We start from the raw sequence: 23,958 nt of genomic DNA, 5'->3' as shown, positions 1-23,958 counted from the left end.
GTATACCTCCTTGGAGAGAACGGCAGCGACGCCGTTGCCAGCGCCCCCAGACTCGTACCTACACAAGACGCCGTCTCCAGCCTCTTCCTTGCAGCCCCATCCCCCTCCATCACCAACTTGCGCACCATCATCGCATTGGCGGCCCAGTAGTACCCACAGAGGTTGGGCAGCGCCAGCCCCCCCCTATCTCTACTCCGCTCCAGGAACACCATTCTCACCCTCTGAGTCCCTCGCGCCCACACAAACCCCATTTATACTCCTGTTGACCCGCCTAAAAGAGGCCTTGGGGATAAACACGGGGAGGCACTGGAACAGGAACAGAAACCTTGGGAGCACCATCATTTTGACTGACTGCACCCTACCCGCCAAGGACAGTGGCAACGCGTCCCACCTCTTGAATTCCTCCTCCATTTGCTCCACCAGCCTTGTGAAATTAAGCCTGTGCAGGGGCCCCCAGCTCCTGGCCACCTGGACCCCCAAATACCTGAAGCTCCTCTCCGCCCTTTTTAGTGGGAGCTCGCCAATCCCCCTCTCCTGGTCCCCTGGGTGAACCACGAACCGCTCGCTCTTCCCCATGTTGAGCTTGTACCCCGAGAAATCCCCGAATTCCCTAAGGATCCTCATTACCTCCGGCATTCCCCCCACCGGGTCCGCCACATATAGCAGCAAATCGTCCGCATAGAGCGACACCCTATGCTCCTCCCCACCCCGCACCAACCCCCTCCAGTTCCTCTACTCCCTCAGTGCCATAGCCAGGGATTCAATCGCCAGTGCCACGACCAGGGGGGCAGGGGACACCCCTGCCTCGTCCCTCGGTGCAACCGAAAGTACTCTGACCTCCTCCTGTTCGTGGCCACACTTGCCATCGGAACCTCATACAACAGCCTAACCCACCTGACAAACCCCTCCCCAAACCTCTTCGGTACCCCCACTCTGCCCTATCGAAGGCTTCCTCAGCGTCCATCGCCACCACTATCTCCGCCTCCCCCTCCCTCACCGCATCATGATAACGTTCAAAAGCTTCCGCACATTCGCGTTCAACTGCCTCCCCTTGGCGAACCCCGTCTGATGATCGTGGATGATCTACGGCACACAATCCTCAATCTTTGTGGCTAAGACATTCGTCAGCACCTTAGCATCTACGTTAGCAACAAAATCGGCCTGTAAGACCCACACTGCAGGGGATCCTTGTCCCAAATCAGGATCAAGGAGATCAGTGCCCGGGACATCGTCGGGGGCAAAGCCCCCCCCCCCCTCCCTTGCCTCATTGAAGGTCCTAACTAGCAACGGGCCCAACAGGTCCATATATGTTTTATAGAATTCGACCGGGAAACCGTCCGGCCCCGGTGCCTTCCCCGCCTGCATGCTCCCTATCCCTTTGGTCAGCTCCTCCAGCCCAATCGGGGCCCCCAATCCCGCCACCAGTCCCTCCTCCACCTTCGAAAACCTTAATTGGTCCAGAAAGTGGCCCATCCCTCCCTCCCTCCAGTGGGGGCTCGGACCGGTACAATTCCTCATAAAAGTCCCTCAAGACCCAATTGATGCCAACCCCACTCCCTCCCCTGTCCTTAACTCCCCTGATCTCCCTAGCTGCGTCCCGCTTCCGAAGCTGATGCACCAGCATCATCAGCTCTCCCCTAACCACTCACCGCCGGCCATCCACCCCAGTTCCATTTGCTTACCCCCCTCCAAGAGCCCCCCCGACCAACCCAACCAAAACAGTGCCCAACCCGCCCTAACCACCCTCACCCAACCAGAAAGAGAAAAGGAAAAAAAACAAGAGGAAAGGACCCCCCCTTCAAAGAGTAACATATCAACCGCAAACCCCAAACGCCCATCCCGACCTTCAATCTGTGTCCAACTTCTCGGCCTAAACAAACGCCCACACCTCCTCCGGAGACTCAAAATAATGGTGCCGGTCCTTGTAGGTGACCCACAGTCGCGCCGGCTGCAACATGCCAAACTTCACCCCCTTCCTGTGCAGCACCGCCTTCGCTCGATTGTACCCGGCCCTCTTCGCCACCTCCGCACTCCAGTCCTGGTATATTCGAACCTCCGCGTTCTCCCACCTGCAGCTCCTCTCTTTCTTGGCCCACCTGAGCACACACTCCCGATCAGCGAACCGATGAAACCGCACCAGCACCGCATGCGGCGGCCCGTTAGCCATGGGCCTCCTTGCCAGCACTCTATGGGCCCCTTCAAGCTCCAGGGGCCCCTGGAAGGACCCCGCTCCCATCAGCGAGTTCAACATGGTGACCACATAGGCCCCTCCGGGAGGCCCAGAATCTGCAGATTCTTCCGCCTCGACCGATTCTCCATCTCCTCAAACCGCTCCTGCCATTTCTTGTGGAGCGCCTCGTGCGCCTCCACCTTTACCGCCAGGCCTAAGATCTCCTCCTCGTTGTCGGAGATCTTTAGTCGGGTCTCGCAGATCGCCACCCCCTGGGCCGTCTGTGTCTCCAGCAGCTTATCAATAGAAGCCTTCATCGGCTCAAGCAGGTCCGCTTTAATCTCTCTGAAGCAGCGCTGGATAACCTCCTGTTGCTCCTGCGCCCACTGCATCCACGCTGCCTGGTCTCCGCCCGCCGCCATTTTGTTCTTCTTCCCGCGCACCTTCTTCGGGTCCACCACCGCCGTTTTAGACGCCCCGCTCCTGGTAAAAGCCATATACTGTCGGGTAACTATTGTAATCTCCTTCCCACACTGGGAAACGTCGAAAAAATGCCGTTGAGGCCCCTGAAAAGAGCCCAAAAGTCCGTTTTTTGCGGGAGCCACCGAATGTGCGACTTAGCTCCGCATAACCGCAACTGGAAGTCCTCGCAAAAATGTATTGTTGACACACTACATAAGCGAAACAGTTGATGCTAGTTTGGTTACATGGCAATAGTTTAGTCCATGGCAAAATACTACAGCTGTTGGAAGTCTGAAACAAAACCAAAGGTGGACTCCTGTGGTCTATTCACAACCCTTAATTGACTTATTCTCACTTAACTAAACTTAAAAAGCTTTTGGAGTCATGTTTAGAATTGTTTCAGTGAATCGGATGACGAACATTAATATTAATGCCTGAACTCTGTGGAACTCCTTATTTAGCCAAAACATGGATATTTATGTTGTTTAACTAGAACTGGAGATCCTAAGACAGCTATCCACATAAATGCTTCATATTATTTTCAATGTCGGCAATCTTTTTTGCGGGACATTCTTGGACAAGGCGTTTTGCCATATTAACATTCTGATAGAGCAATTGTGACTATTTGTTTACTGTTGGCATTTAACTTGTATTATGAAATAGCTTGTCTCCAAGAATGACCCAAAATAGCCTCCAGGAATCTGAAAATGTAGCTTGACTTAATTTCTAAGATATGAGAGAATTAACTTTGAAGTACATGTAGGAACCCTCTCTGGGAGCACATTTGCATATTGTAAACATTGTTCATGGTCCGTTTCCCCACAGCAAGAGAAGAAACAATAATAGATACTGAGTGTTGAGAAATGGTCAAGTGTAATTAGAAGGTAAGGGAATAATTGGACAAAGATGGTGGCGGGGTTTAGGCAGGAAATTGCCTCATGGGATTAGTAGGGGTGAGGATGGAAGTAAGAATACCACCTCTGGGAGTAAGTGAAGAAAAAATGTATTTTGAGTTTTCATTATAAAGCAAGGATGTACATTTCAATTCTGCTGGGAAATGTACTAAAGCTGGTCACATGTAATGCACAGGTTGTTGGTGATGTTGATACTACTCTGCCACGCACATTGGATGAGCTTGGCATTCATTTAACAAAAGAGGAATTAAAGCTCAACATCAGGCCCTTGCTGCGACTCGTCTGCAAGAAATTCTTTGGAGACTTCACAGGTAATTTAATGGTCAGCTATTTAAAGTTGAACAGGTAGAACTGTCATTACTTGTTACATTTGTTCCTGATGTGAAATTAAAATTGCATGAGCACTACATTTAGAAGGGAGTTGAACAATGGGGAAGGAGAATTGCATAAAGTAGATGAAACCAGTAATTGCAAGTACTGTATTTTGTACACTGTAAATTTACACAATTTATGGTGGAGCAAGCAGATGGTGCCATAAAGAGACATGATAGGGTAAATAGCTGGATTTTGATGTGCAGAAACCTCTAGATCACCCATAACCTACTCCATAGGAAATAAGCTCAGAAGACATGAATTATTGATTGGTTAATATATTCCCAACATTTCCAAATGTGGATATTTTGGTGCCTAATATTTACAAACTTATTATAACGACTACGGTTCAGGTGTAATTTCTCTCATTGGCTAGCCACAAAGAATTGGCCATCAAGTCACAATTGTAGAAAGATTTACTGAATTACATTTATCCATCTCTCCTATTTATTATTTGAACCTGATTTGTAAAATCAAATAGGCAGCCTGAAAATCAGAATCTCAGAATCTATCATTCTGTTCAGTGGATTTGCAGCAGTCTGTTTTGGTGTGGAAATAGTGTTGCTGTAATTTTAAAATAAACTTTATACAAGGCTTCCTGAAGCTAATGACCCTCCATAACCAATGTAACTTTTCTGCAGGCTTGGTAGATATGTGTGTGCAACATATACCATCCCCACAATCTGGTGCAAGGAGTAAAATCGAACATACATATACAGGTGGCCTGGATTTGGATCTTGGTGAAACTATGCTAGAATGTGATCCTGATGTAAGTTTAAAATAACATATATTTTTTATTGTTTTCTGCAAGCTTTTATTTGGTAATTAATCCTTTTTCCTTTGGTCCGCCTAACTTGATAATTTTGCAGCTGATAGCCTAATTCCAGAAAATGTCTGGGACAACCCAGTATTTATTGACAGGTTAGGAATTGAAGTATTTTATTGGTGGTGTTTTATCTGCTCTGTCCTCTTTACAAAAAAACTATCACAATACTTGTTTTCTTGGTGGATATTTCATATTCTTCACATTTCTCTAACTTGTAACTCTTGTGAAATGCTTGCGTAGAACTCATATTTTATGATCACACAGGGCCCTCTGATGTGCCACACCACCAAGATGTATAGTACGGAGGATGGTGTACAGTTCCATGCATTTGGTCGGGTGTTGAGTGGAACCATTCATGCCGGGCAGCCAGTGAAAGTACTTGGAGAGAACTACACACTGGAGGATGAGGAAGATTCACAAATCTGCACCGTCGGCAGGCTGTGGATTTCAGTTGCAAGGTGCTTATTAGGAATGTTTTTACCAATAAATTTGGATAGGAATTTGATCGCTTTAGCCCCAAGAGCTATATATAACTCCTTCTTGAAAACATACAATGTTTTGGCCTCAACTGCTTTCTGTGGCAGAGAAGTCCACAGACTTGCCACTCTGAGTGAAGAAATTTCTCCACATCTCAGTCCGAAATGGTTTGCCATGTATCCTCAGACAGTAACCCCTGGTTCTGGACTCCACTGCCATTGGGAACTTCCTTCCTGCAGCTACCCTGTCTGTTCCTGATAGAATTTTATAGGTTTATGAGATTTCTCCAAACCCCCATCCACCGCCGCAATTCTTCTGAACTCTAGCGAATATAATCCTAACCAGCTCAATTGCTCCTCATAAATCAGTCCTGCCATTCCTGGAAATCAGCCTGATAAACCTTTGCTGCACTCTCTCCATAGCAAGAAAATCCTTCCTCAAGTAAGGAGACCAAAACTGCACACAATATTCCAGGTATGTTCTCACCAAGGCCCTGTATAACTGCAAGGCCCTGACCCCTGCCTGTACTCTAATCCTCTTGCTATGAAGGCAAATACACTATTTGTTGCCTTCACCGCCTGCTGCTCCTGCATGCTTACTTGCAGTAACTGGTGTACATGGACACCCAGGTCTCATTGCACATTCCCATTTCTCAATCTGTAGCCAGATTGTTTTTGCTACAAGTGGATAATCTCACATTATATTGCATCTGCCATACCCATTCTTGTCCATTCACTCAACTTGCCAAATCACACTAAAGCATTTCTGCATCCTCCTCACGGCTCACCCACCCAGCTTTGTGTCATTGCAAATTTGGAAATATTTACTTCCCTCATCTAAATCATTAATATACATTGTGAATTACTGGGGTCATATTGCTGACCCCTGTGGTGCTCCATTAGTCACTGCTTCCCATTTGGAAAAAGACCCATTTATTCCTCAATTTGTTTCCTGTTTGCCAACCAGTTTTCTATCCAGCTCCGTGCTCTACCCCCAATCTCATGCGCTTTAATTTTACACTCTAATCTCTTACGTGGGACCTTTCAAAAGCCTTCTGAAAGTCCAAATAAACCACATCCACTGGCTCCCCCTCATTAACTACTAGTTACATCATCAAAGAATTCCAATAGATTTATTAAGCATGATTTCCCTTTCCTAGATCCATGCTGACTCTGTCCGATCCTGCCACTGTTTTCCAAATGCTCTGCAATTATATCTTTTATAATGTACTCTAGCATTTTCCCTATTACCGACGTCGGGCTTACTGTTCTATAATTCCCTGTTTTCTCTCTACCTTACTTTTTAAATAGGGGGGTTACATTAGCTAACCTCCAATTCGTAGGAACTGTTCCAAAGTTTATAGAATCTTGGAAGGTGAGCACCTGGCCAATCCACATCCAACAACCTGCTCTGAAAACTACACTTTAACAGCTGTGACAAATTCCATCACAGCAGCTGAGACAATCCATTGCGTTCTGAAACAATCAGCATCGTTCTAATAGAAAAGGTCAATTTGCTCGCATATCCCAATGTTAATGTATCCTTTAAGAAATTCCAGGATCCGGAAGGGGAGCTGACAAAATCAAATTGGTCGTTCCTTGTGCCATACCCTATCTGTGCTCAAATTTCATTGAAAGCTGCCCATTAATTTTTGAGATATACTGTTTACAGACTAACAAACAGAATAAAACATTACCTCTGCCCACCTTTGGTGGCAGAGGTAATTAGCATACTATTTAGCAGCACAATTGCACAAGTTATTGCTTGAACCTTTGGAATATTTATTAAAATATGTGCACATTTTAATAATTAGAGAACGGATTCCTCGTGGATCTGTATAATTACAAAACAGTTAACATTATTGAATTCTTCACTATTCTCTATATAAAAATGTGTGATTTATCCTTTCTTTAAGATACCATATTGAGGTTAACAGAGTTCCAGCTGGTAACTGGGTTCTCATCGAAGGAGTGGACCAACCCATCGTAAAGACAGCTACCATCACAGAGCCAAGAGGCAATGATGAGGTAAAACATTTTAGCTTAATTAAAAACAGCATTTGAAATGAAGGTGGTTTCATAATAAATTGTGTGTAGTTTTACTTTAGACCTTGAGACAAAAATGACAGAATACACCTGTTAAGATTTACTGGTGTCTACATTGCAATTGATCAGTTAAGTGATTGCTTAAAATTCATGGCCGCTGGTAAATATTGGAGAAAAAAAGCAATGCCTTGGCAGACAACAAAATGGAGGTTCCCTCAATCATTCACTGTAAATTTGACAGACGAACCACAGAACAAGATTAAAAACGACATATATTGTATTTATGACATGTTCTGGGAAGAAATCTGGCCGCCTTCAGGTTTCTCTGTTTCATACATGAACATGGGAATTTATACCTGACTGATTTTGATTTCTAATTTCAGGCTCAGATCTTCAGGCCTCTCAAGTTTAATACAGCATCTGTCATTAAAATAGCTGTGGAACCTGTCAACCCATCTGAGCTTCCAAAAATGTTGGACGGCTTAAGAAAGGTCAACAAAAGCTACCCATCATTGACTACTAAGGTATGAATGCAAATAGCATTGCTCAGAAAGGTTGTACATTCTTGAAGAAAAAACTTGCGTGTATATCGTACGAACATGAGAAATGGACCCTCTGGTCCCTCAAGCCTGCTCCCTCTTCAATAAGATCGGGACTCTCATCTTCTATATCAACTCAACTTTTCATGACCTCTGGACAGCAAAAACACCCTCCGGCCATTGAAGTATTTTTCCAAGTGCCGTCACTGATTGAATTCATGGAATGTGGCAGCAATTTATGCACAGTGAGGTCCCATAGACAGCAATGAGAAAATGGTTAGATGATCTGTTTTTGTGACATTGGTTGAGTGATAAATATTGGCGCAGACACAGGAGAGAGGTTTCCTGTATTACGATCCCAGACCAGACCCCAACAGTGATTAGGGTACTGGACCGAGACCCCAATATTTTAGTTTATTCGAAGACTGTGGAAAGAACAGTTCCCTCCAGGAGTGATTGCATGAAAAACTTGTGCTTTGGTATTTGTAAAACACAACTTTTATTATTATTGAATGCAATATTAAACTTTTAACTTCACATGCAAAAAGAACAGCTTACAATTACCCCTCATCACAACTATACAATTTCCCATTAAACAAGTAGAAGTTAATCATACAGCTTTTAATCCATCTTAAAATTAGCAGGGCGTGGAGTAATTATTGCTTTACAAAACAGATTTGCCTCCGGTTGGACCCCCCCTCAGACTTTGCCTGAATGTCTTCAAATAGCTCCTTTAACTAGGTTGTTTCAGCCTCTTTTCCTTGTCTTCAGACAGTGAGTAAATTTAAGGAGGGAGTAAGACTGATTTTTAATTAGTAATGGGTTGAAGGGTTACAGAGAATGCCTCCTCCTCCTCCTAGTTATTATGTTCCAAGAAATAACTATTCTGTCTAATTCCACCTTCCCGCTTTTGGTCAGTAGCCCTGTAGGTAACAGCACCTCGAGCACAAATCTGGTGTTCTTGATTAATGGGGCGAATTCTTGATTAATGAAAAGGATCAGGGGTTATGGGGAGAAGGCAGGAGAATGAGGATGAGAACATATCAGCTGTGATCGAATGGCAGAGCAGGCTTCATGGGCCGAATAGTCTAATTCTGCTCCTAGCCTAATTCTGCTCCTATATCTTATGGTCAATTTAATTTGCTATTTACTAGAAGCAAAACAAAATCCTTTCTTTTAAAAAAAAAAAACCATGACCATTGCAGCCAACACATTATACCCCCAGGCTTTTAACTTTTATCCCAATATTTATATTATGGGCAACACGGTAGCATTGTGGATAGCACAATTGCTTCACAGCTCCAGGGTCCCAGGTTCAATTCCGGCTTGGGTCACTGTCTGTGCGGAGTCTGCACATCCTCCCTGTGTGTGTGTGGGTTTCCTCCGGGTGCTCCGGTTTCCTCCCACAGTCCAAAGATGTGCAGGTTAGGTGGATTGGCCATGATAAATTGCCCTTAGTGTCCAAAACTGCCCTTAGTGTTGGGTGGGGTTATGGGGATATGGTGGAGGTGTTGACCTTGGGTAGGGTGCTCTTTCCAAGAGCCGGTGCAGACTCGATGGGCCGAATGGCCTTCTGCACTGTAAATATCTATGATTTAGACGCCGATATTCCTAAAATCCTCCAATCGTCGCAGCTACTGTTTTTTGTGCATTACCCGGATCATTCACACGGACCTCCGTTATGATCTCATTCAAAATGCAGTACCCCTGACAATACAGTACTCCCTCAATGCTACTGTGCTGGGAGTATCCGTCTAGATTTTGTGTTCAAGTCTGTGGAATGGGTCTTGAATCCACAGCGTTCAGACTCCGAAGTAAGACACAGAAGGGACCCAGAAGGAGTGCTACCAATGAGCTACAATTGACCCCTTTTAATTTCGGGGCCACATATCACTTCCCAAATTCTTCACACTTTAAACAGAAGTGCTCTTTATTCATTTTTTCCAGTGTTTACAAGAAAGCGCTGTAGTACATGTGGTGGTTCATGTAAATATAATGGAGTTCACCTCTTGGAAAAACAAAACACGAGGGGCCGACTGTAAGACATCTGACAACATTAATAATTTACAAGTGTATGAAGCAAGCATATTTTTAAATTGAGAAAAAACAACCTACAAGTAACTGAAGCATTTTGAAGTTAAGGATATAATGACCGAATTCTCCTGCTGGCAGTGCACCCCTACCCACTGGTTTCCTGGCGGGATGGGGTGGCTTCAATGGGAAATGCCATGGACAAGCGGTGGGAAGAGAGAATGACACGCTGCCAAGAAACACATCTGGGGGACCAGAGAATCCCACCCCAATTTATATTTATTTATATAAAGTGCATTGCCCGTTTCAACAGAAGTACAGACTGCATTAAACATTTACTTTTTTTAATTTTTCACGGCATGTCGGCATCACCTGGCTGGGCCAGCAATTATTGTCCTTGAGAAGGTGGTGGTGAGCCATCTTGATGGAGAAAATGAAATAAATATTGAATATTGCAATTTCTGATAGAGAAAAATAAAAGTTAAATCCATTTGAACCCTCATCAGTGAGAACTTGGGAAGTTTCTGCCATTACTAAGTATTTTCTATAGGCAACTTGTTATAGTCCCTGAACTACTGTAATATATTTCCTGTGTGAAACTCTTGGAAGGATTTCATTATTGTGGTATATCTAATGAGTTATAAGCATATTTACAATGTTGCTACACATAGAACACACACAAAATCTTCCCATTGTCTCCTAAAGGTCATGGCAACAAAACTGTTACTGCTGTTATCAAATAATAAAGTGAGCAATTTAGCTCCTTACCGATGATGATAATTGTTCCTAACATCTGTGTTTTTGCTCTTAAAGGTAGAAGAGTCTGGGGAGCATGTAATACTGGGGACTGGTGAACTCTACCTGGACTGCGTGATGCATGATCTTAGGAAGATGTATTCTGAAATCGACATAAAGGTAATGCAAATACCCCAAAATTGTGACTTCATGGGTGTTAATATTTACTGCTACAATGCACGCTTCGTGTAAAGTTAATTGCTTCTGTCTTAGTGGCTGTTGTTTTCCTCGCAGGTGGCTGACCCTGTTGTTACATTCTGTGAAACCGTTGTGGAAACCTCATCTTTGAAATGTTTTGCAGAGACACCCAACAAAAAGTGAGTTTCTTTCATCGGTTGCAGTCAGTTCCTTCAGTCTCACACTGCTGTGAATGCTGCAGTTTTCAGTTTCTGTTAACTTACAGTGCTGCAGGTGAATCATTTGTTTTACCCACAGATCATGTGTAAGACATTTGCATTGATTCTGCCGTTTGTCCACTCCACTAAATTATTGGAAGTACATAATAAAGAATCCTAAAAGTTTTTATAAATCAATCGTCACCATAGTTTATTATTATTATTAGTTTCCCTTTTTTCGGTAGTAGATTAGTAAAAACTGAATCCCTCCTGAACATTCACCGGACGTTAAATTATGGGGAGAAGGCAGGAGAATGGGGATGAGAAAAATATCAGCCATGATTGAATGGCAGAGCAGACTCCATGGGCCAAGTGGCCTAATTCTGCTCCTATGTCTTATGGTCTAAATGTTTTCTATTTTGTTAAAGATTCAGAAGTAAATGCCTTTTGTATCTGTCATCTTAGCACGTGATTTGTCTGATATACTGATGTCTGTTGACCCAGATTGCTGCAAAAAACAGATGAGGGCGAGATCTACCGGCCGCGTTATGCCACAAAAAACGCAATCTCCCAAGACGCTGCTATTCTGACAAATCTGTACATTAGTGTGAGACAGCTCGTCTCGCTCTAATATGCCCTCTCACAATCTAACCAAGGCATGGGATCTAACCCCCCTCATTTTGGACAGTACGAAGTCTTACAACACCAGGTTAAAGTCCAACAGGTTTGTTTCGATGTCACTAGCTTTCGGAGCGCTGCTCCTTCCTCAGGTGAATGAAGAGGTATGTTCCAGAAACACATATATAGACAAATTCAAATATGCCAAACAATGCTAGGAATGCGAGCATTAGCAGGTGATTAAATCTTTACAGATCCAGAGATGGGGTAACCCCAGGTTAAAGAGGTGTGAATTACATCAAGCCAGGACAGTTGGTAGGATTTCGCACGCCCAGGCCAGATGGTGGGGGATGAATGTAATGTGACATGAAGTCCCGGTTGAGGCCGCACTCATGTGTGCGGAACTTGGCTATAAGTTTCTGCTCGGCGATTCTGCGTTGTTGCGCGTCCTGAAGGCCGCCTTGGAGAACGCTTACCCGGAGATCAGAGGCTGATCTGTAAAGATTTAATCACCTGCTAATGGTCGCATTCCTAGCATTGTTTGGCATCTTTGAATTTGTCTATATATGTGTTTCTGGAACATACCTCTTCATTCACCTGAGGAAGGAGCAGCGCTCCGAAAGCTAGTGACATCGAAACAAACCTGTTGGACTTTAACCTGGTGTTGTGAGACTTCGTACTGTGCTCACCCCAGTCCAACGCTGGCATCTCCACCTCATTTTGGAGACCTCAGGCGAGTGTCATTCAGTGCTGACCTCAACAAATGTGGACCAGACAAAACTGCACTCGTGGGGGTCTCCTTTAGGATCGGGCTGCACCCTGGCACTGCTAGGGTGCCAAGCTAGTATTTTCTGCGCAACGGGGATCGGACCCGAGGGTACTGTGCAGGGGGGGGGGGGGGTCTGAGGACCCTCTTTTAGGTGAGGTGAGGCTTGGGGGGGGGGGGGGTCAGAGGTCGCTTCGGGAGGTGGGGGGGGTTGAGAGATCAGGACTCCATTTAAGAATGGCGTCCCGATCTCTCCCTGCATTGAGGAGTTCCAGCTTCCGGAACTCCTCCAGTGCAAAAAACGGGACTAAGTGCGGCCTTGGCTGCGCGTTCCTTGCTGACGCCCCCGAACTACCCCAAATGGCATTCAGTAGCCCAAGCACCGGCTAATCGCACACGCTATGGGACTCTGTTCCCTCGTGTAGATTGCGGCCAGAGCTTTTTTGCCATTTGTACTTTTTAATGTTCATCCTTTTATAATTATTATTAACACAATTTAAATTCTGCAACTAAAAATAGATGGTATAAATAGCTACAAGTGTTTTTCCACACATTTCAAACCTTGTAAAATAGGAACCGTGATCATGGGTTAATCGGTTGGCTGCATTAGCCATGTGGAGATCATTTAATGGTTTATATTTTGTTGTGGAAGCTACAACATATCCAATTTTTGAAATGGTGCAGTCTAAAAAGTGTGGACTGCTTGATCTTGTGTATTTGAAAACAATTATACTCATACCTGCATTCTTGCTCTCATTCTTCCTTCCCTTTGTTGCCTATAAATAGTTGAAGGGAAATTTCAGAGAACCTGATTACAGAAAACAAAAAGAAGGAAGAAAGACCAAGAGAAAGAATGAACTGCAGATGATAGCATTGATTTTGAAGGGTGCAGTAACACTCTCAGGCTTTGACTTTGTGTTTAAATAGATAATGAGGGTGGGTGTCTGTTAGCTTAGCTGTCTTTAATCATTCAGTAAGAGCAGAAAAGCAAGTTCAATGGGAACGAGTGGGTCGGAGTTGCCGGGAACTGGGGCAGGTCAGAGCTGGTGGGCAGATGACAGGACCCTGGGAGGGCGGGAGACCAAGAACAGGTCATCTGAACAGCCGTCCGTCCCTAGCTGTCCTTTGATATAGTGCTTACCTTTGTTCTGCCGATAATACATTCTGATTTCTTAATATGCCATTATCAGCACCTTTCTTAGCTATGATCACCACCATTTACACTCCCTTTGTCTTTTTGTCCACGACATCTTTGTCAATCTGGCCCTCTATCCAGCTCCACGCATCTCTTTCCCCCCCCCCCCCCCCCCCCCCCCCAACTGTATAAATTGCTCCTATTTCCAGTTCTCTCCAGCTTTGACAAAGAGTCATCCAGACTCAAAACGATAGCTCCCTTCTCTCTCCACAGATGCTGTCAGACCTGCTGAGCTTGTCCAGTATTTTCTGTTGCTATGACTGGGTGGGTGGGAGGCCAGGAATCCGAGCGGGTGTGTTGGGGTGGTGGCCTAATTGGCCCTGGAAAACGGCCCTGACCTTGGACAAGAGGTAAACCAGTTTACTTTCATCAGCGGGGGAGTGGGAGGGATGGAGGGAGGTAGCGAGTACTGGACTGGAGCAGAACCAGGCTTGTCGGGGGGTGGGGAGGGGGTTTAGCGTACAGGAACTGACTTAATGTGTTTGTCTGTGTGAGAGAGTGGGTGCTCGGAGTTTGCTTGGAGGGAGGGGGGGAGTTGGTGGTGCTCAGAACTGAGGGCTGCCGTGACCTCGGGCAGTCTCAATTTTCTTCCCTTAAGGGAGAGGATGAGATCTGGCCCGGGGAGAGGTGTGTGTGTGTTTTGTGTCTGTGTTCTGTGTGATTGCAATGTGGCGATTGTGATTCAGTGAGTGACTGAGTGAGCATGTGGTAGGTGGGGGTGAGACACTGGTGACTGTGTAGGGCTTAATGTGAGTTTGCCTTGCGCCCAGTGTCTGTTTTCTCACTCATCCCACTGCACACCAACACATATACACCCATCCACACTCACACTGGCCCTCCTCACACCTTGTTGGTTTTTATTACTTTTAACTGAACAATTTTATGCTATGACATTGCTGTGCTTTTGCTCAACGAGTGTTTCTTTCCCTAAAACCTCAACTTTGTTTTGGGAAATTCAGTTTATTGCTATGTCGAACCCTGGGCAGGATTCTCCATCTCCCCTGCCGGCCAGTGGGGTTTCCCATTGTGGACAGCCCCACACCATCGGGAAACCCCCGGGCTGCCACCGCAACGGAGAATCCCAACAGCGGAGAATCCAGTCCCCTATCTTTCCAAACGTTTTTCATAGGCCCCTTGAGTAGGAAAATATGCAAATATGGCCACCAGAGCAAAAAGGTTGGACCAAGAAAATGTCTGCACCCTGACACAGAACGTATTCTTTACATTAATGTTTTTCTCTTTTCTCCCATCCTCTACCACTGAAGGAATAAGATCACAATGATTGCAGAACCTCTCGAGAAAGGTTTGGCAGAAGATATTGAGAATGAAGTGGTCCAAATTACCTGGAACAGGTATGAAATACACAATACCAGAACTTCTCAAATGTTTCTATGGAGTGGGAAGGTGATATAGTTATTAATGTCGCTATTTACTAACCAATCCTAACTGTGTATCACTTCAGTTTGGCATTGAGAAAAGTCAAGGGCAAAATCGTTTTTTCAGCTCATTTCCCTTGTGCTCTGATTCTAGCTTTGCAACATCTGGCCAGTCATTTCGAGCCCCTAAAGTTGTAAATCTGCATTATCCCAACTAAAGATTTATGAGCATTCTTCAAGTAAACGTGGTATTCCAAATACCTGTTTTAACTTCAAAACACTAACTTAAATTTGTATATTCTGGTCCGACATTCCCAAATAAATATTGGAATTGGCTGGGGGGGAGGGTGGAGGCTGCTAAAAGGAAAATTTATGTTGGGAGGCTGACACTGGGTATCCAACTACTTCAGAAATGATGCTGTGGGTTGCAATGTGTTTAAAAACTTTTTTTCCAAATGCTTTAATTGGTGGATGGTTAATTCTGGATCTGGTTCTGGTTCCAATTAATCTTTAAAATATAATTGATTCCAATAAATATTACCCATTGTGTAGGTAATTGTTTATCAGGTGCTATGTGGTGTGTTTGTAGCTAGTACATTACAATGATGCCAAATATGCTTTGTGCTTTGCAGCTATTTCAAATAAGCAACAGAAATATATTGACACCATTTGGCCACAAAGATAGACTTTATTTTTGTATTTTCGTTGGATTTTAATGCAGCAAAGTAGCCCATAAAAGTATGTTGTGAAGTTTTGTCTCTATTTATACCATACTGTAGGAAAAAACTGGGTGAATTTTTCCAGACAAAGTACGATTGGGATTTATTGGCTGCCCGTTCCATTTGGGCTTTTGGACCTGATACTACAGGCCCTAACATTTTGGTTGATGACACATTGCCATCAGAGGTAAGTGTCCAGAAAATAAGGCACGTCTCCTGATCAATCTTTGTTATTTGTTATAAATTATCTTCATACGGGTCAAGTCAAATACCTGCTGATGTTCAGTGTGCAGAAATGCTTAAATCTAGAACTTTTTTTTTTAAAATTTAGAGTATCCAATTATTTTTTCCAATTGAGGGGTAATTTAGTGTGGCCAATCCACCTATCCTGCACATCTTTTGGATTGTGGGGGTGAAACCCACGCAGACACTGGGAGAACGTGCAAACTCCACACGGACAGTGACCCAGGGCCGGGATTCGTACCCAGGTCCTCAGCGCCGTAGGCAGCAATGCTAACCACTGTGCCACCATGCTGACCAAATCTAGAACTATTTTGAGTGGGGCTATATCAGAGTCTTCCTGCTGTGTCTAAGGCAATTAAATTCCAGTGGCGCAACAGCTTCCCACCTGTTGTACAGATTAATGCAATTAGTCACGTGGCAGTACAGGACTTCAGTATTGCTGAAAAGAGAGACATGCTAGGGGCTTTTCACAGTAACTTCATTGAAGCCTACTTGTGACAATAAGCTATTATTATTATGCTGTTGACCATCGGGACAGATTTGCAATAATACCAAATCTCAAAAGAGCACAACAATTTAGTGTTCCCATGGCCCAGTTCTCGCCAACACCTTTTGTCAGATTCCACGAGAAACACTTCTTCGATGGAATGACCTCTAACCTCCTACCCCTTGCATATTTCCGATATGTAGATGATACATTTGAAACTGCAGCTGAATGTAAGAAATTTGTTACACTCCTTAATGGACTCCACCCTGTGCTCAAATTCCACTTTGAAATGGAGGGTTAGGTGAACTCCCTTTCCTCAATGTGTTTGTTGAGAAATCTGTCATGGGGTCTCTACCTCTGTCTACTGCAAGCCCATTTTTACTGGCCAATAAATGCATTGGAATTCCTAGTTTTGCACATTGTAGGATTGGCCTTATCTGCAATCTTGTAAATAGAGCCTGAGCCATTTCTCACAGTGCAAGCTTTGATGCTGAAATAGGGTGCATCAAAGCTATCCTGATGATGCCTACCCTGACCAGATTACTGCTCACTGTATATCTCGCAAAGTTATGAATGGGCCGAAGGCCACCACTTGCAATCCTGAAGAGTGTCCAGTCTACCTCATAGGCTGGAAGGGCAAAATGTCTCCGAATTTAAGCGAGATGAAGCAGGTTCATGCTGTTGCTCTGCAGTGGCAGCACGAGTGGTACTTGCCACTAACCGGATACTGCTGTCAAGCCAAAATATCTTCTGCCTACAACACAAATAATAATCTTTATTGTCACAAGTAAGCTTACATTAACACTGCAATAAAATTACTGTCAAAGTTCCCTAGTCGCCACACTCCAGCGCCTGTTCGGGTACACTTGGGGAGATCACAGAATGTCTAAATTACCTAACAGCACGTTTTTCGGCATAATGCGGTATATAAATTTAAATGCAGGTGTGATGCCTGGTATGTAGGCCATATGTCTCAATGGCTAGTGGAGCATAAAACAGCACATCCTTTCAGCTGTTCGCAATAGGCAAAGTGCTGACCTTACTCCAGCCTGTGTTTGCAAAACTCAGAACTTAGTGTCAAACTTTCGATATGATTCTGCAATTGGACAACATTTGTTGAACAATCCTGATTGTGCTCAGAATTACACCGACAACCAATTTAAGATTATCAGTCGAGCCTGCAATGTGACTCACGGAAACAGAAAAAATATGCAAATGCATTACACCTTTCTCAACTAAACAAAAGCTTAGGGGGGCAGCCATTCCCTGGTTTGTAGAGTCTACCTGCCTGGTTTGAATTTAAACAGAAGCCTTTGCAGTTAACTGTTCCTTGGTGCATTCTCCATGGCAACATGGAGATTTATTTGGATTTCCAGAAGGCTTTTGAGACGGTGCCTTACAGGAGGCTGCTAAAGAAGATAAAAGCTTATGGTGTTGGGGGCAAGGTACTGGCATGGAGCAAGGATTGGCTGACTGGCAGAAGGCAGAGAGTGGGGATAAATGGGTCTTTTTAAATATGGCAGCCAATGCCTAATAATGTGCTGCAGGGGTCAGAATTGTAACACAACTATTCATGATATACATTAACAATCTGCAAGAAGGAGGGCATTGTTGCTGCTCTTCCGGATGATAAGATATGTAGAGGGACAGGTAGTGTTGAGGAAGCAGGAGGCTGCATGAGAACTTGGAAGGCTAGGAGAGTGGGAAAAAGAAGCGGCAGATGGAATACAGTGTGGAAAGCGTGAGGTTATGCACTTTGTAGGAAGAATAGAGCCATAGACTATTTTCTAAATGGGGAAAGGCTTCGGAAATCTGAAGCACAAAGGACTCCTAGTTCAGTATTTTCTTGAGGTTCTCTTACGGTTAACATACAGGTTCAGTTGGCAGTTAGGAAGACAAATGCAATGTTAGCATTCATGTTGAGACGGCTAGAGTACAAGAGCAGGGACGTATTGCTGAGGCTGTATAAGGCTGTGGTCAGACCGCATTTGGAATATTGTGAGCGTTTTGGACCCCATATCTAAGGTAGGATGTGCTGGCCTTGGAGATGGTCCAGTGGAGGTTCACAAGAATGATCCCAGAAATGAAGGGCTTGTCATATGAGGAGTGGTTGAGGACTCTGGGTCTGGACTCGATGGAGTTTGGAAGGATGAGGGGGGGAATCTCATTGAAACTTACAGAATACTGATAGGCCTAGTTAGAGTGCACGTGGAGAGGATGTTTCCACTAGTAGGAAAAATTAGAACCCGAGGGCACAGCCTTAGACTAAAGGGACGATCCTTTAAAACTGAGATGAGGAGGAATTCCTTCAGCCAGAAGGTGGTAAATCTGTGGAACTCATTGCCGAGAAGGCTTTGGAGGCGAAGTCACTGAGTGTCTTTAAGACCGAGATAGAGGGGCAACACGTGGTGCAGTGGCTAGCTCTGCTGCGCCATGGCATCAAGGTCCCAGGTTCGATCCCGGCTCTGGGTCACTGTGGAGTTTGCACATTCTCCCCGCGTTTGCATGGGTTTCGCCCCCACAACCCAAAAGATGTGCAGGGTAGGTGGATTGGCCACGCTAAATTGCCCCTTACTTGGAAAAAATTAATTGGGTACTCTAAATTTATTAATACAAAGGCCAGAGATAGATAGGTTCATGATTAATATGGGGACCAGGGGTTACAGGGAGAAGGCAGGAGAATGGGGATGAGAAACACATCAGCCGAGTGGCGTAATTCTGCTCCTATATCTTTTGTTCTAACACCTCTACCAATCAGAGTCCTCTCGCCAACCAATCAACACTCTCTGCTCGATAGTATAAATTGTTATTCCTCTTTGAGATTTGGTATTCTTGCAAATCTGCCCTGATCAGTGCAAGACGAAAAGCTTCACCAGCATGGCTCTTTTTTTCCAGTAATTATCACTTTTTGAATGCCTTCCGCAGCCTTCCCTATTAACATATATTAAGTTTACTTTAATGTGAGCATTGTTCATATTTGTATTTTCAGAAGGTATTCAGCGGCTAATCTCACTTTCTGAACTGTGATTTAGGACCTCCATTTCCTTTCAGGTTTTAGTTTCTAAAACTTGAATACTTGATTGTTGAATTTTCAAGAACACACTAAGTTTGTATTTTGGATGAGGAATGAATTGACATTCTGTCACATATCCACAGCCCATAATCCATAGATTGTCATCAAAGGAATTTTACAGTAACCAGATACTGATGAAAGAGCATTGCAAAACAAGAGCTTTTCAGTTAAAATTCAAGTTTAAGTTTAAAGATGATTTGGACCTGGGCTGAACATGATTAACTCATTAGGTATCTAGCCGAGCAGCTGATATGAGCTGTGAATGGAGCTGGTAAAATTTCCTGTAAATTCCAAACTTAAATCAATTTGATAATTGCACCTGAATGGACCCACTCTACACTTGCCTTCTGTGTAATTTTATTTTTTTATTGTTACAATTATAGGTGGATAAAGCACTTTTAGGTTACGTGAAGGACAGCATTGTCCAAGGATTCCAGTGGGGAACTCGAGAAGGACCACTTTGTGATGAACGTATGTATTGACCAGCAATTAATAAAAGCAATGTTTCACGTTTGATATTTCATTAACTAGTAGAATAGATTTTTAAATTGAAATGACAAATCATAAAAGCTTGTTAATGTTCATTACTTAGAAATATGCCTTGTAACAGTCAAATTGATCTTGCATTCAACTTTATCAATTAAAGCTTATATTAATGTAATTGATCCATCTTGTATGCTGTTTACATAGATTACATAGAACATACAGTGCAGAAGGAGGCCATTCGGCCCATCGAGTCTGCACCGACCCACATTAATCCCTCACTTCCACCTTATCCCCGCAACCCAATAACCCCTCCCAACCCTTTATGGACACTACGGGTAATTTAGCATGGCCAATCCACCTAACCTGCACGTCTTTGGACTGTGGGAGGAAACCGGAGCACCCGGAGGAAACCCACGCGGACACGGGGAGAACGTGCAAACTCCGCACAGACAGTGACCCAGCGGGGAATCGAACCTGGGACCCTGGCGCTGTGAAGCCACAGTGCTAATCACTTGTGCTACCGTGCTGCCCTGTTGTTTGTGCCTGTTGCAATTTGATCTACTTTGTTCATTTATACCAGTTCAGTTTCTTGTCAATGGTAACCCCCAGGATGTTGATCATGGGGGGGGATTCCACAATGGTAATGCCATCGAATGTCATGGGGCAATGGCTAGATTCTCTCTTGTTGGAGGTGATCATTTCCTGGCACTTGTGTGGCACAAAGTTACTTGCCACTTGTCAGCCCAATCCTGAATGTTGTCCAGATCTCACTGCATTTGGGCATGGACAGCTTCAAAGGAATGGGATCAACAAGAAGGATCATGTTGTTTGAAAATGCAAATTGTTCAGAAAGTGAGCCATGAGATAATGGTATCGGTATGAAACATCAGCCCGAGGACCATTTGAAAGATCATGGAAAAGTTAAATTTAGCCTTTAAATGGACTGCAAAATGCTTCTTAGAACCAATTTGTAATGCTCATTCAAGAGTGGGGCACTAAATTTTGATATAGATACATTGTAAATGTGATTAAGCCAGTCATCCACAAAGAACAAAGAAATGTACAGCACAGGAACAGGCCCTTCGGCCCTCCAAGCCTGTGCCGACCATGCTGCCCGACTAAACTACAATCTTCTACACTTCCTGGGTCCGTATCCTTCTATTCCCATCCTATTCATGTATTTGTCAAGATGCCCCTTAAATGTCCCTATCGTCCCTGCTTCCACTACCTCCTCCGGTAGCGGGTTCCAGGCACCCACTACCCTCTGCGTAAAAAACTTGCCTCTTACATCTACTCTAAACCTTGCCCCTCTCACCTTAAACCTATGCCCCCTAGTAATTGACCCCTCTACCCTGGGGAAAAGCCTCTGACTATCCACTCTGTCTATGCCCCTCATAATTTTGTATACCTCTATCAGGTCTCCCCTCAACCTCCTTCGTTCCAGTGAGAACAAACCGAGTTTATTCAATCGCTCCTCATAGCTAATGCCCTCCATACCAGGCAACATTCTGGTAAATCTCTTCTGCACCCTCTCTAAAGCCTCCACATCCTTCTGGTAGTGTGGCGACCAGAATTGAACACTATACTCCAAGTGTAGCCTAACTAAGGTTCTATACAGCTGCAACATGACTTGCCAATTCTTATACTCAATGCCCCGGCCAATGAAGGCAAGCATGCCGTATGCCTTCTTGACTACCTTCTCCACCTGTGTTGCCCCTTTCAATGACCTGTGGACCTGTACTCCTAGATCTCTTTGACTGTCAATACTCTTGAGGGTTCTACCATTCACTGTATATTCCCTACCTGCATTAGACCTTCCAAAATGCATTACCTCCCATTTGTCCGGATTAAACTCCATCTGCCATCTCTCCGCCCAAGTCTCCAGACAATCTAAATCCTGCTGTATCCTCCGACAGTCCTCATCGCTATCCGCAATTCCACCAACCTTTGTGTCGTCTGCAAACTTACTAATCAGACCAGTTACATTTTCCTCCAAATCATTTATATATACTACAAAGAGCAAAGGTCCCAGCACTGATCCCTGTGGAACACCACTGGTCACAGCCCTCCAATTAGAAAAGCATCCCTCCATTGCTACTCTCTGCCTTCTATGGCCTAGCCAGTTCTGTATCCACCTTACCAGCTCACCCCTGATCCCGTGTGACTTCACCTTTTGTACTAGTCTACCATGAGGGACCTTGTCAAAGGCCTTACTGAAGTCCATATAGACAACATCTACTGCCCTACCTGCATCAATCATCTTAGTGACCTCCTCGAAAAACTCAATCAAGTTAGTGAGACACGACCTCCCCTTCACAAAACCATGCTGCCTCTCACTAATACGTCCATTTGCTTCCAAATGGGAGTAGATCCTGTCTCTAAGAATTCTCTCCAGTAATTTCCCTACCACTGAAGTAAGGCTCACCGGCCTGTAGTTCCCGGGATTATCCTTGCTACCCTTCTTAAACAGAGGAACAACATTGGCTATTCTCCAGTCCTCCGGGACATCCCCTGAAGACCGCGAGGATCCAAAGATTTCTGTCAAGGCCTCAGCAATTTCCTCTCCAGCCTCCTTCAGTGTTCTGGGGTAGATCCCATCAGGCCCTGGGGACTTATCTACCTTAATATTTTTTAAGACACCCAACACCTCGTCTTTTTGGATCACAATGTGACCCAGGCTATCTACACCCCCTTCTCCAGACTCAACATCTACCAATTCCTTCTCTTTGGTGAATACTGATGCAAAGTATTCATTTAGTACCTCGCCCATTTCCTCTGGCTCCACACATAGATTCCCTTGCCTATCCTTCAGTGGGCCAACCCTTTCCCTGGCTACCCTCTTGCTTTTTATGTACGTGTAAAAAGCCTTGGGATTTTCCTTAACCCTATTTGCCAATGATTTTTCGTGACCCCTTCCTTCTAGCCCTCCTGACTCCTTGCTTAAGTTCCTTCCTACTTTCCTTATATTCCACGCAGGCTTCGTCTGTTCCCAGCCTTTTAGCCCTGACAAATGCCTCCTTTTTCTTTTTGACGAGGCCTACAATATCACTCGTCATCCAAGGTTCCCGAAAATTGCCGTATTTATCTTTCTTCCTCACAGGAACATGCCGGTCCTGTATTCCTTTCAACTGCCACTTGAAGGCCTCCCACATGTCAGATGTTGATTTGCCCTCAAACATCCGCCCCCAATCTATGTTCTTCAGTTCCCGCCTAATATTGTTATAATTAGCCTTCCCCCAATTTAGCACATTCATCCTCGGACCACTCTTATCCTTGTCCACCAGTACTTTAAAACTTACTGAATTGTGGTGACTGTTACCGAAATGCTCCCCTACTGAAACATCTACCACCTGGCCGGGCTCATTCCCCAATACCAGGTCCAGTACCGCCCCTTCCCTAGTTGGACTGTCTACATATTGTTTTAAGAAGCCCTCCTGGATGCTCCTTACAAACTCCGCCCCGTCTAAGCCCCTGGCACTAAGTGAGTCCCAGTCAATATTGGGGAAGTTGAAGTCTCCCATCACCACAACCCTGTTGTTTTTACTCTTTTCCAAAATCTGTCTACCTGTCTGCTCCTCTATCTCCCGCTGGCTGTTGGGAGGCCTGTAGTATACCCCCAACATTGTGACTGCACCCTTCTTATTCCTGATCTCTACCCATATAGCCTCACTGCCCTCTGAGGTGTCCTCTCGCAGTACAGCTGTGATATTCTCCCGAACAAGTAGCGCAACTCCGCCTCCCCTTTTACATCCCCCTCTATCCCGCCTGAAACATCTAAATCCTGGAACGTTTAGCTGCCAATCCTGCCCTTCCCTCAACCAGGTCTCTGTAATGGCAACAACATCATAGTTCCAAGTACTAATCCAAGCTCTAAGTTCATCTGCCTTACCCGTAATGCTCCTTGCATTAAAACATATGCACTTCAGGCCACCAGACCCGCTGTGTTCAGCAGCTTCTCCCCGTCTGCTCTGCCTCAGAGCCACACTGTCCCTATTCCCTAGTTCTCCCTCAATGCTCTCACCTTCTGAC

The 23,958-nt window shown here is 44.7% G+C and overlaps 1 protein-coding gene across 1 annotated transcript in view; it reads left to right on the top strand.

Annotated features, from left to right (window-relative positions):
* eftud2 (elongation factor Tu GTP binding domain containing 2) overlaps positions 1 to 23,958 on the top strand; it is a 91,147-nt gene that overhangs the window by 56,494 nt on the left and 10,695 nt on the right. Inside the window, exons 14-23 of the mRNA XM_072487076.1 lie at positions 3,722 to 3,857; positions 4,560 to 4,687; positions 5,009 to 5,202; positions 7,137 to 7,248; positions 7,650 to 7,790; positions 10,650 to 10,751; positions 10,866 to 10,948; positions 14,811 to 14,897; positions 15,701 to 15,827; positions 19,827 to 19,914. Coding sequence (XP_072343177.1) covers positions 3,722 to 3,857; positions 4,560 to 4,687; positions 5,009 to 5,202; positions 7,137 to 7,248; positions 7,650 to 7,790; positions 10,650 to 10,751; positions 10,866 to 10,948; positions 14,811 to 14,897; positions 15,701 to 15,827; positions 19,827 to 19,914 — 1,198 coding nt within the window. The remainder of the gene's footprint in view (positions 1 to 3,721; positions 3,858 to 4,559; positions 4,688 to 5,008; positions 5,203 to 7,136; positions 7,249 to 7,649; positions 7,791 to 10,649; positions 10,752 to 10,865; positions 10,949 to 14,810; positions 14,898 to 15,700; positions 15,828 to 19,826; positions 19,915 to 23,958) is intronic.

The sequence above is a fragment of the Scyliorhinus torazame genome, chromosome 21 (assembly GCF_047496885.1).
Source record: "Scyliorhinus torazame isolate Kashiwa2021f chromosome 21, sScyTor2.1, whole genome shotgun sequence".
In the NCBI taxonomy this organism is placed as follows: domain Eukaryota; kingdom Metazoa; phylum Chordata; class Chondrichthyes; order Carcharhiniformes; family Scyliorhinidae; genus Scyliorhinus; species Scyliorhinus torazame.
This window is presented reverse-complemented; position numbering and strand designations above follow the sequence as displayed.